This window comes from Salvelinus namaycush, chromosome 4 (assembly GCF_016432855.1).
Source record: "Salvelinus namaycush isolate Seneca chromosome 4, SaNama_1.0, whole genome shotgun sequence".
NCBI classification, from domain to species: Eukaryota; Metazoa; Chordata; class Actinopteri; order Salmoniformes; family Salmonidae; genus Salvelinus; species Salvelinus namaycush.
Genome location: NC_052310.1, coordinates 59,434,376 through 59,451,261, shown reverse-complemented (window position 1 = coordinate 59,451,261; position 16,886 = coordinate 59,434,376). Strand labels below are relative to the sequence as shown.

Below are 16,886 nucleotides of genomic sequence, written 5' to 3'. Positions count from 1 at the left end.
TATGTTATGGTGGGGTTATAGTAGAGTTATGGTAAGGTTATGGTAGGGTTGTGGTAATGTTATGGTAAAGCTATCTTCTACCTGTATGGTTATTATCAGTATGTCCAGTGCGTAGGGTTCCTCAGGTGTGGACAGACTCTTCCTCTGGCTCTGTAGCTTGGACACCTGCATCCACTTCCCATTGAAGAAGGAGTACTGGCTCTCCATGTCCCTGATCGTCAATAGCAATACATTACCATGACGATCCTTGATGGGCTCGTAGTGGACACGCCCCAGGTTGTGTGTGCCTAACAGATTCTGAGAATGACATCAGTTGATCAATCAATCAATGAATACACCAATAAATCCTTCTATCTGTATGTTTGCCTATCTATTCATCTCTCACTCACATACCACACACATACACGAGTGTACCTGTAGTTGCCCGGCAGCAGACAGCATCTTCTGTCTGGCCTGTAGAGTGGAGGAGGAGGACATGGAGACAGACATACTCTGTCTCAGCCACCGCACATCCTCCCACATACATGACAACTACAGAGAGAGGGAGGGGATATAGAGAGAAATAGAGAGAGAGGGGGGAGAGAGAGAGAGAGAGACTGCACCATGAAGATAATCTAGAAAAGGTATCATGGTACATACATTTTTACTCTGCTAAGTATAAAGTGAAATGCAGAATCCTGCTTGATGCAATTTAGTCATACAAAAAATCTATTCAATGTGGCCACTGTTCTTGATATAATGTACTACATTACCCACAATACCTTAGTGAACCAGAGGAAGTCCTGCATGAGAGAGCTGCCGTAGGAGTCATCCACCTCCACTATAGGGATCTGGTCCTCTGTGGTCACCAGAACACTGTCTTTGTGGTAAAACACTGCCGCCAGGTAAACCCCCCTATAAAACCAGCACAATGGAACAGTCCAGCTCAGTTACACAATGTAGAGTCTCCAATTTGAACAGTCCATGATGTACATCCAGGTGGTGTAATTTACACAAAAACACTACTAGCTCACCTTTTGAGTGTCTTCACGAACTTGTTTGAAGAGTTAAACAGGTGCTTGAGACTTCTGGAGACGGACTGCTTACGGCTTGGGTTCTGGAGCTTTGATGTGTCTGAGAGTAGGAGAGGAGACAGGATGAGGAAGAAGAGAAACTGATTACTTGTCTTCATAGTAAAGAAGACATTTAACCTCTTATTTGTTGGTCTCATTACTTCTGCTGTTTTGAACATGAACTAGTGTCTGTATGTCTGTTTGTGCTCTGATTTGAAATACTCAAATGCTTTCAGAATGTAAATGCTGTCATAGTAGTGTCTATAAAGCCAGGCCTGGCCTGGGTGTTATTGTGTTATAATATCTTGGTGTTTTGTGTGTTTTTCAGTATTGTAATGCTGTTATTCCCTATATGTTGTTCGCTATTCAAATGCTGTTACGACAACCAACCCTGCTAACTGTGTTATTTTAACCTTGTTGTAGTTATCCGTTGTTGGCCACCGGATGATCACAGGTGTTTGTAGTCTCCAGTTAGTGTTTAAAGAAATCCAGCGCTAACACACAGCTGCATGGTTCTGTCTGACTTTTGAAATTGACCATGGAGTGTCTCTGTATGTGTTTCTCCATAATGTTACAATGTTATTCCCTGCATGTTGATCAGTATTGAATTAACTGTTATTGTACAGAACTTGAACATATATCTTCTAATGGTTTATTCAGTATTGTAATTGTTGTTATTGTCTGTGTTCAGTGCTGTACTAGGACCTTGACTTTCTAAGGAGCATAGTGAGTCTTACTCACTTTATCGGAGTGAGCGAGAGAGAGAGAGAGAGAGAGCGAGAGAGCGAGCGAGAGATCGAGAGAGACAGAGAGACAGAGAAAGAGAGAGCGAGCGAGCGAGACAGAGAGACAGAGAAAGAGAGAGCGAGAGATCGAGAGAGACAGAGAGAGAGCGAGCGAGAGATCGAGAGAGACAGAGAAAGAGAGCGAGCGAGAGATCGAGAGAGACAGAGAGACAGAGAAAGAGAGCAGGAGAGAACAACCTTGTTGACTGTGTGTAATGTCGTGTCCTTTTTTGGCAATTGAATGAAAGGAAACAATCACAAAACAGCAGGGGAAGAGTGAGTGAGTCAGAAATAAGAGGTTCACAGTGCTGGTCAACTGTCAAGCTTCAGTGACACTCCGTTGTTTTATCTCAGTCTGTTCAGCTGTCTATCCTCCATAGCCCCTATCTAACCCTGTATCTCCCCCCTCTCACCCCCATCACCCTGCTATCTGCCCCATGACCCTTGGCCCCAGTGATGCCAATCTCCAGACCACAGGGACTCTACCAGCTAATTAAACACATAATCACAGTGTGGAAACACAAGGCAGTCAGACAGACTGACCACAGTATACTGTTAGCTAACTCTACTCGGTTCAGTCACGATTTCAGTCAAAGTATCATTGCCCTAAGGATAGATGGAGGGAAGGAAGGAAAAAAAGATATGTGCCCACGCCACGGTCTGGTAATATCACTCACTCCCCTGGGACAGGAGAGATGGAGGGAGGGGAAGGAGAGATGTAGGGAGGGGAAGGAGAGATGGAGGGAGGGGAAGGAGAGATGGATGGAGGGAGGGGAAGGAGAGATGGATGGAGGGAGGGGAAGGAGAGATGGATGGAGAGAGGGGAAGGAGAGATGGAGAGAGGGGAAGGAGAGATGGAGGGAGGGGAAGGAGAGATGGGAAGGAGAGAGGGGAAGGAGGGAAGGAGATGGAGGGAGGGGGGGAAGGAGATGGAGGGAGGGGGGGAAGGAGGGATGGAGGGAGGGGAAGGAGATGGAGGGAGGGGAAGGAGATGGAGGGAGGGGAAGGAGGGGAAGGAGATGGAGGGAGGGGAAGGAGATGGAGGGAGGGGAAGGAGATGGAGGGAGGGGGGGAAGGAGGGATGGAGGGAGGGGAAGGAGGGATGGAGGGAAGGGAAGGAGATGGAGGGAGGGGAAGGAGATGGAGGGAGGGATACAAGAAGGGAAGGGAGAATTCTTCCTTGTGAAGCCTCTAACTTCCTGAGGATCAGGAACTGACGTATATAATCCCCATTATCAGACTAAAGATTGAGGCTCTCTCCATGTCTCTCTGTCTCTCTCTGCATCTCTGTATATCTCTCTCCATGTGTCTATCTCTCTCCATGTCTCTCTGTCTATCTCTCTCCATGTCTCTCTGTCTATCTCTCTCCATGTCTCTCTGTCTATCTCTCTCCATGTCTCTCTGTCTATCTCTCTCCATGTCTCTCTGTCTATCTCTCTCCATGTCTCTCTGTCTATCTCTCTCCATGTCTCTCTGTCTATCTCTCTCCATGTCTCTCTGTCTATCTCTCTCCATGTCTCTCTGTCTATCTCTCTCCATGTCTCTCTGTCTATCTCTCTCCATGTCTCTCTGTCTATCTCTCTCTGTCGCTCTCTTTCTCAATTTCAATTTAAGGGGCTTTATTGGCATGGGAAGCCAATGTTTGCATTGCCAAAGCAAGTGAAATATATAGCAAACGAGTGAAATAAACAAAAACTAACAGTAAACATTACACTCACAAAAGTTCCAAAGGAATAGAGACATTTCAAATGTCATTATGTATATATACAGTGTTGTAATGATGTGCAAATAGTTAAAGTACAAAAGGGAAAATAAATCAACATACATATGGGTTGTATTTACAATGGTGTGTGTTCTTCACTGGTTGCCCTTTCTCGCTGTCTCCCTCTCTCTCTTTACTACTCTCTCATCTACTGACTACAGCTTTAACGTTTAGGTATTCAAAACATAGTTAACTAGTTTAATGCTCTCTTTTAATATTCTCCAAAAACTCTTATAGCATCCCGCATTGTTACAATTAAAAAAGTGTGTATTTTCATAAGACAGAATTATTTTCAGAACAGAAGAAGGTGCTGGTGACTTGCTAGTCTAAGTCTACATGTATTTCTGTTTCCACAAGGTTAACTGCTTTTGACAAGTGGATAATATGAAAAAGGCTGCTTGATCCTCGTCACAGAGAATAAAAAGAGAAAGGAGAGAGAGTGAGAGAAACAGAATTGGTAGTGATTAATGAGATGAGGACCGTTCAATCTGATCCAACTACTACTGCTGGCACAAACAGACAGAGAGGGGGAAGGGGTGGAAGTGAGGAAAGAGAGATGCGGTGAGAGAGTGTGTGTGTGTGTGTGTGTGTGTGTGTGTGTGTGTGTGTGTGTGTGTGTGTGTGTGTGTGTGTGTGTGTGTGTAAGCGAGAAAGAGAGAGTCGAGGAGAAAGAAATCTCCCCAAAAGCTCATCATACAGTTTGGAGAGGTTGCTTACATAGCTGTGCAGTGAGTGAGAGTGAGTGAGTGAGTGAGAGAGAGAGAGAGAGAGAGAGTGTGTGTGTGAGCACAATAATGTGTGTGTGATCCATTTGGGGCTGGTTGTGTGTGTTTGTGTGCGAACATAGCAGTGTGTGTGTATGTGGGGTGTCTGCGGGGGAATACAGGGTGCAGTGTGCCACACACCCCTCTCTCTGTGCTGTGCTGGTAGTGTAGGTCCTCTCAGCTCCACATATACACATCAGAAATGAAGATAACCTTCCTGGTAAATGAGGGGTTTGCTCCCAGCCTTCTATAGTGGTGGCATTGTACCAACCTCTGATTCATTTTGCAAATGTATTTTTTAACACTGACACGCCAAAAATAAACTATGTCAACACACACCCCACAGAGCGAGGGTGCGCGGACACACACACACCCATGGTCAGACACACACACCCATGGTTAGACACACACTCACACTACTAGAGTGAGTAATTAACTGAACACTCTAACCATAAATTCAAACAACTCCAAATAAATGCCTACAGAAGTTTTTTCACTGCTAAGTTTAACACATTTTTTTCTGTCCTTCCATGAGGTTGCTCTCTGTTTTCAAGTGTCTGTCCAAAATCCACTTTGACAAACAATCTCACACACCCCATCTCTTTCTACTACACATATTCTACTACTCCAGACTGTGTGTGTGTATGTGTGCGCACGCGTGCGTGCGTGGCTGGCTGGCTGCGAACCCACTGACATCATAGCTGTTCACTCCTAAGCGGTTGAGTGACGGTGGGTTTTTCTCCACCCCCCCCCGCCAACAAACACACATGCACGCTCCCTCTCGGGGAGTCCCACATTAGACATGAAGCTGCCGTTTGTGCGTGCTGGGCAACTTTCAGCACCCTGCCTGCACAGCCGCCCTCTATACCTCTCTCCATCTATCCCTCCCTCTCTTCCTCCTATCCCCCACGCCACCACGAAGATTGGGGTCAAGCACGAAGCCAGACACTGAGGCCGCATCGTACCACCAACACACGCGCACACACTTGCTAATGCAACTCTACCTACCCTGTGCTGGGACTGATCTGAAACCAGCTAGTATCCATCATAATGGTCGAGAAATCGCCCAACCTGATGGTGGATCTGATCTTATGAACAACAACTACCTCCAGCGCTGACCGCCACTCACGGTGGGCTTTAGTAGCTCTTACCATCTCTCCCCCTAGGTGTATTTTCTCTACCAGCATGATGATTTACAAAGCAAGGCTATACGGTTGACATGCTAAAACACATAAATGTGTATAATCCAGAATGGATAAACGTATTAAACATTATTTATGTACACACGGACCCCTGGCGTGTAAGGGGGGGGGGCAGTGACGAGAGGAGTGCCTACTGTTTGTGTGTGTGTGTGTGTGAGAGGTACTGTGAGAACCCATTCATAGCGTACTGGAGTAAAAACACTTTTAGTTTCATGCTTCATTTATTCACTTTAATACAAAGTTAATCTACTGGAAGAAGTGTGGCCTTAGAGTGAGAAGACACACACGCAGACACACAAACACACACACACACTGATGGAGAAGAGAGAGCTGTTTTACGTGTGTGTGTCTACTCACCTCCGCAGCTGTAGTGTGTGTGTGTAGCGCGGACCTGTTGCAGCAAGCGCTCCATAGCCTCTATGTGCCCTCTTCTCCTGGGCTCACGACCATCACTCTCCCTCCAGTCTAAAGGTTAGAGGGTAAAGGTCAGGTTTTGGGGGTTAGGGGGTAGGGAATAGGGGTAAGGGGTGAAATGTAGGGGTTGAAGATAAAGATACTTTTGTAGTGTATGTGGACACCGCTTCAAATGAGTGGATTCAGCTATTTCAGTCACACCCGTTGCTGATAGGTGTATTAAATCGAGCAGACCGCCATGCAATCTCCATAGACAAACATTTGCAGTAGAATGGCCTTACTGAAGAGCTAAGTGACTTTCAACGTGGCACCGTCATAGGATACCACCTTTCCAACAAGTCCGTTTTTCAAATATAAGCCCTGCTAGAGCTGCTCCGGTCAACTGTAAGTGGTGTTATTGTGAAGTGGAAACGTCTAGGAGCAACAACGTTTCTCAGCCATGAAGTGGTAGGCCACACAAATCAAATCAAATTTTATTGGTCACATACACATTTTTAGCAGATGTTATTGCGGGTGTAGCTTAATGCTTGTGTTCCTAGCTCCAACAGTGGAGTTAAGTATCTAACAATTCACAACAATACACACAAATCTAAAAGTAAAAGAATGTAATTAAGAAATATATAAATATTAGGACAAGCAATGTCGGAGTGGCATTGAAGCTCACAGAACTGGACCGCCGAATGCTGAAGTGCGTAGTGTGTAAAAATCGTCTGTCCTCGGTGGCAACACTCACTACCGAATTCCAAACTGCCTCTGGAAGCAACGATAGCACAAGAACTGTTCGTCGGGAGCTTCATGAAATTTCATGGCCGAGCAGCCGCACACAAGCTTTAGATCACCATCCGCAATGCCAAGCGTCGGCTGGAGTGATGTAAAGCTTGCTGCCATTGGACTCTGGAGCAGTGGAAAAGTGTTTTCTGGAGTTATGAATCATGCTTCAACATCTGGCAGTCCGACAGACGAATATGGGTTTGGCAGATGCCAGTAGAACGCTACCTGCCCCAATGCATAGTGCCAACTGTAAAGTTTGGTGGAGGAGGAAAAATGGTCTGGGGCAGTTTTTCATGGTTCGGGCTAGGCCCCTTAGTTCCAGTGAACGGAAATCTTATCGGTTTTGAATATGACATTCCAGACATTTCAATTGGGCTCCCGAATGGCGCAGTGGGCTATCACACTTTATCTCAGTGCAAGTGCAAGAGGCATCACCTGGTTCGAATCCAGACTGCATCACATCTGGCCGTGATTGCGAGTCCCATTGGGCGGCGCACAATGGGCCCAGTGTTGTCTGGGGTAGGCTGTCATTGTAAATAAGAATTTGTTCTTAACTGACTTGCCCAGTTAAATAAAGGTTAAATAAAATAAAATAAATTCTGTGCTTCCAACTTTGTGGCCACAGTTTGGGGAAGGCCCTTTCCTGTTTCAGCATGACAATGCCCCCGTGCACAAAGCGAGGTCCATACAAAAATGGTTTGTCGAGATCTGTGTGGAAGAACTTGACTGGCCTGCACAGAGCCCTGACCACAACTCCATCGAACACCTTTGGGATGAATTGGAACGCCGAATGTGAGCCAGACCTAAATCGCTCGACTTCACTAATATTCATGTGGCTGAATAGAAGCAAGCCCTCACAGTTCCAACATCTAATGGAAAGCCTTCCCAGAAGAGGGGGGGGGGGGACAACTCCATACTAAAGCCCATGATCTTGTAATGAGATGTTCGATGAGCAGATGTTCTCATCGAACATCAGCTTTGCAGAGTGTGCAAAGCTGTCATCAAGGCAAAGAGTGGCTATTTTGAAGTATTTCAAGTATAAAATGTATTTTGACCATAGGATACATTTGAAAATTGTATTGTCGTAACCTAGTGGAGACCATTATCTATATTTTGGTTACTACATGACTCCATATGTGTTATTTCATAGTTTTAATGTTTTCACTATTATTCTAAAATGTATAAAATAGTAAAAATAAAGAAAAACCCTTGAATGAGTAGGTGTGTCCAAACTTTTAACTGGTACTGTATGTATACCGGGCTAACTGAGCAATCGGGGGAGAAGGGTTTTGGTCAGGGAGGTGACCAAGAAGCCGATGGTTACTCTGACAGAGCTCCAGAGTTCCTCAGTGGAGATGGGAGAACCTTCCAGAAGGACAACCATCTCTGTAGCACTCCACCAATCAGGCCTTTATGGTACTGCAGCCATACGGAAGCCACTCCTCAGTAAAAGGCACATGACAGGCCGCTTGGAGTTTGCCAAAAGGTACCTAAAGGACTCTCAGACCATGAGAAACAAGATTCTCTGGTCTGATGAAACCAAGATTGAACTCTTTGGACTGATTGCCAAGCGTCACGTCTGGAGGAAACCTGACACCATCCCAACGGTGAAGCATGGTGGTGGCAGCATCATGCTGTGGGGTTGTTTTTAAAAACGGGGACTGAGAGAGTAGTCAGGATCGAGAGAAAGATGAACGGAGCAAAGTACAGAGAGTTCCTTCATGAAAACCTGCTCCAGAGCACTCAGCTGAAGGTTCACCTTCCAACCTGACAACGACCCTAAGCACACAGCCAAGACAACGCAGGAGTGGCTTCAGGAATAGTCTGTGAATGTCCTTAAGTGATACACGCTCCCCATCCGACCTGACAGAGCTTGAGAGGCTCCGCAGAGAAGAATGGAAGAGACTCCCCAAATACAGGTGGGCCAAGCTTGTAGCGTCATATCCAAGAAGACTCGAGGCTGTATCTCTGCCAAAGGTGCTTCAACAAAGTTAGTAAAGGGCCTGAATACTTACGTAAATGTGATATTTCAGTTTCACATTTTCTATAAAATTAGCAAAAATGTCTAAAAAACTGTTTTTGCTTTGTCATTATGGGGTATTGTGTGTAGATTGAGGAGGAAAAAAACGACTTAATCAATTTTAGAATAAGGCTGTAATGTAACAAAATGTGTAAAGTCAAGGGGTCTGAATATTTTCCCGAATGCACTATATATTATAGGTACTGTACTTAGTTTTATTATTTGTATTAGTAGTTGTAGCAGTAGTTATTATTAGTTGTAGGCCTATTAGCTGTTAATGTACTTTAAAAAAGGTATTATTATTATTTAATTGCTATTATTATTTAGAGACGGCCTACAGGGAGGAGGTGAGGGCCCTCGGAGTGTGGTGTCAGGAAAATAACCTCACACTCAACGTCAACAAAACAAAGGAGATGATTGTGGACTTCAGGAAACAGCAGAGGGAGCATCCCCCTATCCACATCGACGGGACAGTAGTGGTGAGGGTAGAAAGTTTTAAGTTCCTTGGCGTACACAACACGGACAAACTGAATTGGTCCACCCAAACAGACAGTGTGGTGAAGAAGGCGCAGCAGCGCCTCATCAACCTCAGGAGGCTGAAGAAATTTGGCTTGTCACCAAAAGCATTCACAAACTTCTACAGATGCACAATCGAGAGCATCCTGTCGGGCTGTATCACCTCCTGGTACGGCAACTGCTCCGCTCACAACCGTAAGGCTCTCCAGAGGGTAGTGAGGTCTGCACAACGCATCACCGGGGGCAAACTACCTGCCCTCCAGGACACCTACACCACCCGATGTCAAAGGAAGGCCATAAAGATCATCAAGGACAACAACCACCCGAGCCACTGCCTGTTCACCCCGCTGTCATCCAGAAGACGAGGTCAGTACAGGTGCATCAAAGCAGGGACCGAGAGACTGAAAAACAGCTTCTATCTCAAGGCCATCAGACTGTTAAACAGGCACCACTAACAATGAGTGGCTGCTGCCAACATACTGACTTAACTCCAGCCACTTCAATGATGTAAAAATGTATGTAAAAAATGTATCACTAGCCACTTTAAACAATGCCACTTAATATAATGTTTACATACCCATCTCATATGTATATACTGTACTCTATACCATCTACTGCATCTTGCCTATGCCGTTCTGTACCATTATTCATTCATATATTTTTATGTACATATTCTTCATCCCTTTACACTTGTGTGTATAAGGTAGTTGTTGTGAAATTGTTAGGTTAGATTACTCGTTGGTTATTACTGCATTGTTGGAACTAGAAGCACAAGCATTTCGCTACACTCGCATTAACATCTGCTAACCATGTGTATGAGACAATTTTTTGAATTATTTAAAAAAAATGTTATTTTACCTTTATTTAACCAGGTAGGCAAGTTGAGAACAGGTTCTCATTTACAATTGCGACCTGGCCAAGATAAAGCAAAGCAGTTCGACACATACAACAACACAGAGAAGTGGAGTAGAACAAACATACAGTCAATAATACAGTAGAAAAATAAGTGTTTATACAATGTGAGCAAATGAGGTGAGATAAGGGAGGTAAAGGCAAAAAAAGGCCATGGTGGCAAAGTAAATACAATATAGCAAGTAAAACACTGGAATGGTAGATTTGCAGTGGAAGAATGTGCAAAGTAGAGATAGAAATAATGGGGTGCAAAGGAGCAAAATAAATAAATACAGTAGGGGGAGAGGTAGTTATTTGAGCTAAATTATAGATGGGCTATGTACAGGTGCAGTAATCTGTGATCTGCTCTGACAGCTGGTGCTTAAAGCTAGTGAGGGAGATAAGTGTTTCCAGTTTCATAGATTTTTGTAGTTCGTTCACGTCATTGGCAGCAGAGAACTGGAAGGAGAGGCGGCCAAAGGAAGAATTGGTTTTGGGGGCGACCAGAGAGATATACCTGCTGGAGCGCGTACTACAGGTGGGTGCTGCTATGGTGACCAGCGAGCTGAGATAAGGGGGGACTTTACCTAGCAGGGACTTGTAGATTACCTGGAGCCCGTGGGTTTGGCGACGAGTATGAAGCGAGGGCCAGCCAACGAGAGAGTACAGGTCGCAGTGGTGGGTGGTATATGGGGCTTTGGTGACAAAACGGATGGCACTGTGATAGACTGCATCCAATTTATTGAGTAGGGTATTGGAGGCTATTTTGTAAATGACGTAGCCGAAGTCGAGGATCGGTAGGATGGTCAGTTTTATAAGGGTATGTTTGGCAGCATGAGTGAAGGATGCTTTGTTGCGAAATAGGAAGCCAATTCTAGATTTAATTTTGGATTGGAGATGTTTGATGTGAGTCTGGAAGGAGAGTTTACAGTCTAACCAGACACCTAGGTATTTGTAGTTGTCCACATATTCTAAGTCAGAACCGTCCAGAGTAGTGATGTTAGACGGGCGGGCAGGTGCAGGCAGCGATCGGTTGAAGAGCATGCATTTAGTTTTACTTGCGTTTAAGAGCAATTGGAGGCTGGGGGCAGAGGGTGGGCTATACTCAGAAGCTCATCTCTACAACGCAGTAGTAGTTAAGTGTTCGGGTTCATTCTCTCAGCACTACACATGTAAAGTTCACACATTCAAACAGACCACTGTCACCGCAGTTTGGACCCATTTGTGATTCATACTGTATAAAGTGTCCTTGGGTTTGAAGAAGAAGACATTTTATTCGATTTCTCATCTAAGCAGTTCCAAAACATCTCCTGACTAAGTATTTACTTATTACCCTTTTTCCCCTCTCTCACTCCGTTTTTCTTTCCACCTCTGTTATTTGTTCACATTTTTCTTTTTATGTCTTATTTTGTTCTGGGACACCCTCTCCAAAGCTGATCTGAGTGAATGGTTATAAGGAGAGTCCTAACTGTGGTGTCAAATATACACTTTAGTTGAAGGTTTCAATTGTAGCTGAGGACTGTAGTGCATTACAGATGTTGGATCTTAACTTGATCACTCTTTTGTCACAGATAATTTTCCTGCTGCATCAGGAAATTCAAATGAGCCTCGTGAGTGTCTGAAAATGAGCAAATCTCTTTTGGTTCATGCAGGAGGAGGTGGGTCATTGGGAACAGGGATTGCTATCAAAATCATTTTCTCTCTCGCTCACACAAACATTAGGACAAGGCTCTATTACTGCAAGATTCAAATGTACAAGAATGTATCTGAATGTATCAAAAATGTATCTTTTGCCTTCAGAACAGCCTCAATTTGTCGGGTCATGAAATCTACAAGGTGTCGAAAGCGTTCAACAGGGATGCCAGTGTTGACTCCAATGCTTCCCACAGTTGTGTAAAGTTGTCTGATAGTGGATCTCTACTCCGATTAGCTCATTCCGTCTCATCCCACAGATTCTCCATTGGATTGAGATCTGGTGACTGGGCAGGCCACTTGCAGTAAGCTGAATTCACTGTCATTTTCGTGGAACCATTCCTGGACAATCCTAGCCTTGTGGCATGGGGCATTATCCTGCTGAAAAATATATATTTGCAGATGGTTACACTGCTGCCATGAAGGGATGCACCTGATTGGCAATGATGTTCAGATATCCTGTGGCATTCAAACGTTGCTCCACCTTTATCAAGGGGCCCAATGTGTGCCATGAAAACACACCCCACACCATCACACCACCACCACTATCCTGCAATGTTGGCATGCGGCATGATTGATGCATGTACTCGTGGTTTTCTTCATACCCTAGTCCTCACATCAGCATGAAACAGCAGGGACCAGGATGCATCAGTCCAGGCAATGTTTTTCCAATTCTCCAGTGTTCAGTGTTTTCATTCCTTAGCCCACTGCAACTGCAGTTTCTTATTTTCTTCTGAAAGAAGTAGAACTCTGTAAGGTCATCTGTTGCCATACCCAATTCATGTCAAGGTACGTTGAGTTGTGCATTCTTTTATTGGTTGTACTGGACTGTCAGTTGACTAACTGTAGCCGTCTGTTGCTCTGCACATTTCGTGTCAGCCTCCCTTGTAATCGTTGATCAATGACCCATTTTTCAACCACTGACCTGCCCTTGGCTGGATGTGCTTTGGATGGTGGACCATTCTTGATACACACTTTTGTCTTACTCATTCACCCTCTGAATGGCACACATACACAATCCATGTCAGAACTGTCTCAAGGCTTAAAAATATTTCTTTAACCTGTCTCCTCCCATGCATCTGGATTTAACAGCTGACATAAAGGGATGATAGCTTTCACCTGGATTCACCTGGTCAGTCTGTCATGGACACTCATTACAGTCAGTGGATAGCATAATAACACAAGATAGATATTGGTCTCCACTAGGCTACGACAAAACAAGTTTCAAATGTATCCTAAGGTCAAAATTAAGTTCAATCGTGGCCTGGGGTGGTCTAGTGGTTAGGGACACTTCCATCAGTGCGCACATACAGAATGGGGCTACCATGTTGGCGTGGGTTTGATTCCAGCCAACGTCCTTCTGGCACAAATAACTCCACCCCCCGATTGACTGGATTTATTTTGACATTTCAAATATGTACAGCCCAAGGGTACGTGCAATGCCGTCAGGGGATACGCCAAATAATAATGTGATTCACATTTTTTTTTTTTTTTTATTGTCAAACAGTCCATTTATATTTCCAACGGGGCTATACATTTGGGTGAGATAATTTTCTCGCCTGAGTAGCCTCATTTCACTGCCAAAAATAAAATTAAACCATCTAGTGTTCAATGAAATAACAACACAATGTCAAATACAGGTAGGCTAGTCAAAGAATTAACATCCAATCACATTAACCATTACTCTCTCGCAGGAATTCCACTAACGTTGCGTATGTAGCCAAACGTAGCTGCTGCTCATGTTGGTATCTGTACTAATGGCGCAAAAGCCATGACAGGGAGACATAGTGGAGTGGTAACACCCGTGCAAGCAGTTGCTCCCGACTCTACTTGGGTACACTGCAGCATCCACCGAGAGGCTCTTGCTGCCAAGGGAATGCCTGAAAGCTTGAAAGATGTTTTGGACACTACAGTGAAAATGGTTAACTTTGTTAAAGCAAGGTCCCTGAACTCTCGTGTATTTTCTGCACTATGCAATGACATGGGCAGCAACCATATAACACTTTTACAACATACAGAAGTGCACTGGTTATCAAGGGGCAAAGTATTGACATCATTCTCACTTGTCTGACCGCTTGCATGATGACAAGTTTCTCACATGACTGGTCTATCTGGGTGATGTTTTTTCTTGCCTGAATGATCTGAATCTAGGATTACAGGGACTCTCTGCAACTAAACTCAGCAAAAAAAAGAAACATCCCTTTTTCAGCACCTGTAATTCGTTAAAATCCAAATAACTTCATAGATCTTCATTGTAAAGGGTTTAAACACTGTTTCCCATGCTTGTTCAATTAACTATATACAATGAATGAACATGCACCTGTGGAATGGTCGTTAACACACTAACAGCTTACAGACGGTAGGCAATTAAGGTCACAGTTATGAAAACTTAGGACACTAAAGAGGCCTTTCTACGGACTCTGAAAAACACAGAAAGAAAAATGCCCAGGATCGATGCTCATCTGCGTGAACGTGCCTTAGGCATGCTACAAGGAGGCATGAGGACGGCAGATGTGGCCAGGGCAATAAATTGTAATATTCGTACTGTGAGACGCCTAAGACAGCGCTACAGGGAGACAGGACGGACAGCTGATCATCCTCGCAGTGGCAGACCACGTGTAACAACACCTGCACAGGATCGGTACATCCGAACATCACACCTGCGGGACAGGTACAGGATGGCAAACACAACTGCCCGAGTTACACCAGGAACGCACAATCCCTCCATCAGTGCTCAGACTGTCCGCAATAGGCTAAGAGAGGCTGGACTGAGGGCTTGTAGGCTTGTTGTAAGGCAGATCCTCACCAGACATCACCGGCAACAACGTCGCCTATGGGCACAAACCCACCGTCGATGGACCAGACAGGACTGGCAGAAAGTGCTCTTCACTGACGAGTCGCGGTTTTGTCTCACCAGGGATGATGGTCGGATTCGAGTTTATTGTCGAAGGAATGAGCGTTACACCGAGGCCTGTACTCTGGAGCAGGATCGATTTGGAGGTGGAGAGTCTGTCATGGTCTGGGGCGGTGTGTCACAGCATCATCAGACAGAGCTGGTTGTCATTGCAGGCAATCTCAACACTGTGCGTTAGAGGGAAGACATCCTCCTCCCTCATGTGGTACCCTTCCTGCAGGCTCATCCTGACATGACCCTCCAGCATGACAATGCCACCATCCATACTGCTCGTTCTGTGCGTGATTTCCTGCAAGACAGGAATGTCAGTGTTCTGCCATGGCCAGCGAAGAGCCCGCATCTCAATCCCATTGAGCACGTCTGGGACCTGTTGGATCGGAGGGTGAGGGCTAGGGCCATTCCCCCCAGAAATGTCCGGAAACTTGCAGGTGCCTTGGTGGAAGACTGGGGTAACATCTCACAGCAAGAACTGGCAAATCTGGTGCAGTCCATGAGGAGGAGATGCACTGCAGTACAGCTGGTGGCCACACCAGATACTTACTGTTACTTTTATTTTGACTGCCCCTTTGTTCAGGGACACATTATTGCATTTCTGTTAGTCACATGTCTGTGGAACTTGTTCAGTTTATGGTCTCAGTTGTTGAATCTTGTTATGTTCATACAAATATTTACACATGTTAAGTTTGCTGAAAATAAACGCAGTTGACAGTGAGAGGACGTTTCTTTTTTTGCTGAGTTTATATTCAATGTGCGGGACAAAATTGAGGCTATGATTAAGAAGTTGGCGCTCTTCTCTGTCTGCATTATTTTTAACCTTTATTTAACTAGGCAAGTCAGTTAAGAACAAATTCTTATTTTCAATGACGGCCTCGGAACAGTGGGTTAACTGCCTTGTTCAGGGGCAGAATGACAGATTTTTACCTTGTCAGCTCTAACCACTAGGCTACCTGCCGCCCCAAGGACAACAAGGACAACACAGGTTTTTCCATCATTGTATGATTTTTTGTGTGCAAATTAACTCAAGCTTACGGACAGCGAAGCACCTGAGCGAGTTGGGTGCGCAATTACACAGGTACTTTCCCGAAACCCGAAACGGATGACATAAACTGGATTCGTTATCCCTTTCATGCCCTGCCTCCAGATATCTGAACAAGAGAGCCTCATCGAAATTGCAAGAAGCGGTTCTGTGAAATTTTTATTTAAATCAGAAGCCACTGGCAGATTTCTGGATTGGGCTGCGCTCAGAGTATCCTGCAGTGGCAAATCGCGTTGTTAAGACACTGATGCACTTTGCAACCACGTACCTACAGTATGTGAGAGTGGATTCTCGGCCCTCACTAGCATGAAAACTAAATACAGGCACAGACTGTGGAAAATGATTTAAGACAGACTCTCGTCAATACTACATTGCAGAGTTATGTGCATCCTTTCAAGCACACACTTCTCATTAACCTGTGGTAACCTGTAATTCACACTTTTCGATGAACAAATAAGGTTTTATATGTAAGATGGTTAAAGAAAGAGCAGAATAATTGATTATTATTATATTATTATTGGTGCCTTGGTCCTATAAGAGCTCTTTGTCACTTCCCACAAGCCAGGTTGACAAAAACTCACACTTATTCTTATGTTTAATAAATGTATCGTATATTGTGTGTGTGTGGCATGCTTACAATGATGGCAAAAAACAACATTCGACAGTGCGCTGACGCTGGTGTTGGAGGGGGTACACAGCTGGAGGTTGAATGTTTGAAGGGGTACGAGACTATAAAATGTTTGGGAACCACTGATCTAAGTGCCTACATATAAGCTACATTCTGTACGCTGCCGTTAGCCTATTCATTGTCACCGCTGAGACCAATGCTCGAGCAAGCACCAAGAGTACTAGGAATACTGATGATATGTACATAGTTTTTATTACGTTGTTTTAAGCCTTACCCAAACCATAACCCTAACCTTAAGCACTAGTAATTAATGCTTAAACTGTTAACCTTTGAGTTGTTTCTGTTTTAACCCTGTAACCACACACAATTAAACCTGCAACCAGGCGGAATTAATGCATCAAAAATAGACGATCATTCATGAGTCAAACGGCAGTGGGCC

The 16,886-nt window shown here is 44.6% G+C and overlaps 1 protein-coding gene across 1 annotated transcript in view; it reads right to left on the bottom strand.

Moving 5' to 3' along the window:
- Nucleotides 1-16,886, bottom strand: part of ankfn1 (ankyrin repeat and fibronectin type III domain containing 1) — a 101,420-nt gene that overhangs the window by 42,151 nt on the left and 42,383 nt on the right. Inside the window, exons 7-11 of the mRNA XM_038990866.1 lie at nucleotides 5,923-6,030; nucleotides 1,014-1,113; nucleotides 762-894; nucleotides 415-531; nucleotides 82-297 (exon numbers count right to left, since the gene is read on the bottom strand). Coding sequence (XP_038846794.1) covers nucleotides 82-297; nucleotides 415-531; nucleotides 762-894; nucleotides 1,014-1,113; nucleotides 5,923-6,030 — 674 coding nt within the window. The remainder of the gene's footprint in view (nucleotides 1-81; nucleotides 298-414; nucleotides 532-761; nucleotides 895-1,013; nucleotides 1,114-5,922; nucleotides 6,031-16,886) is intronic.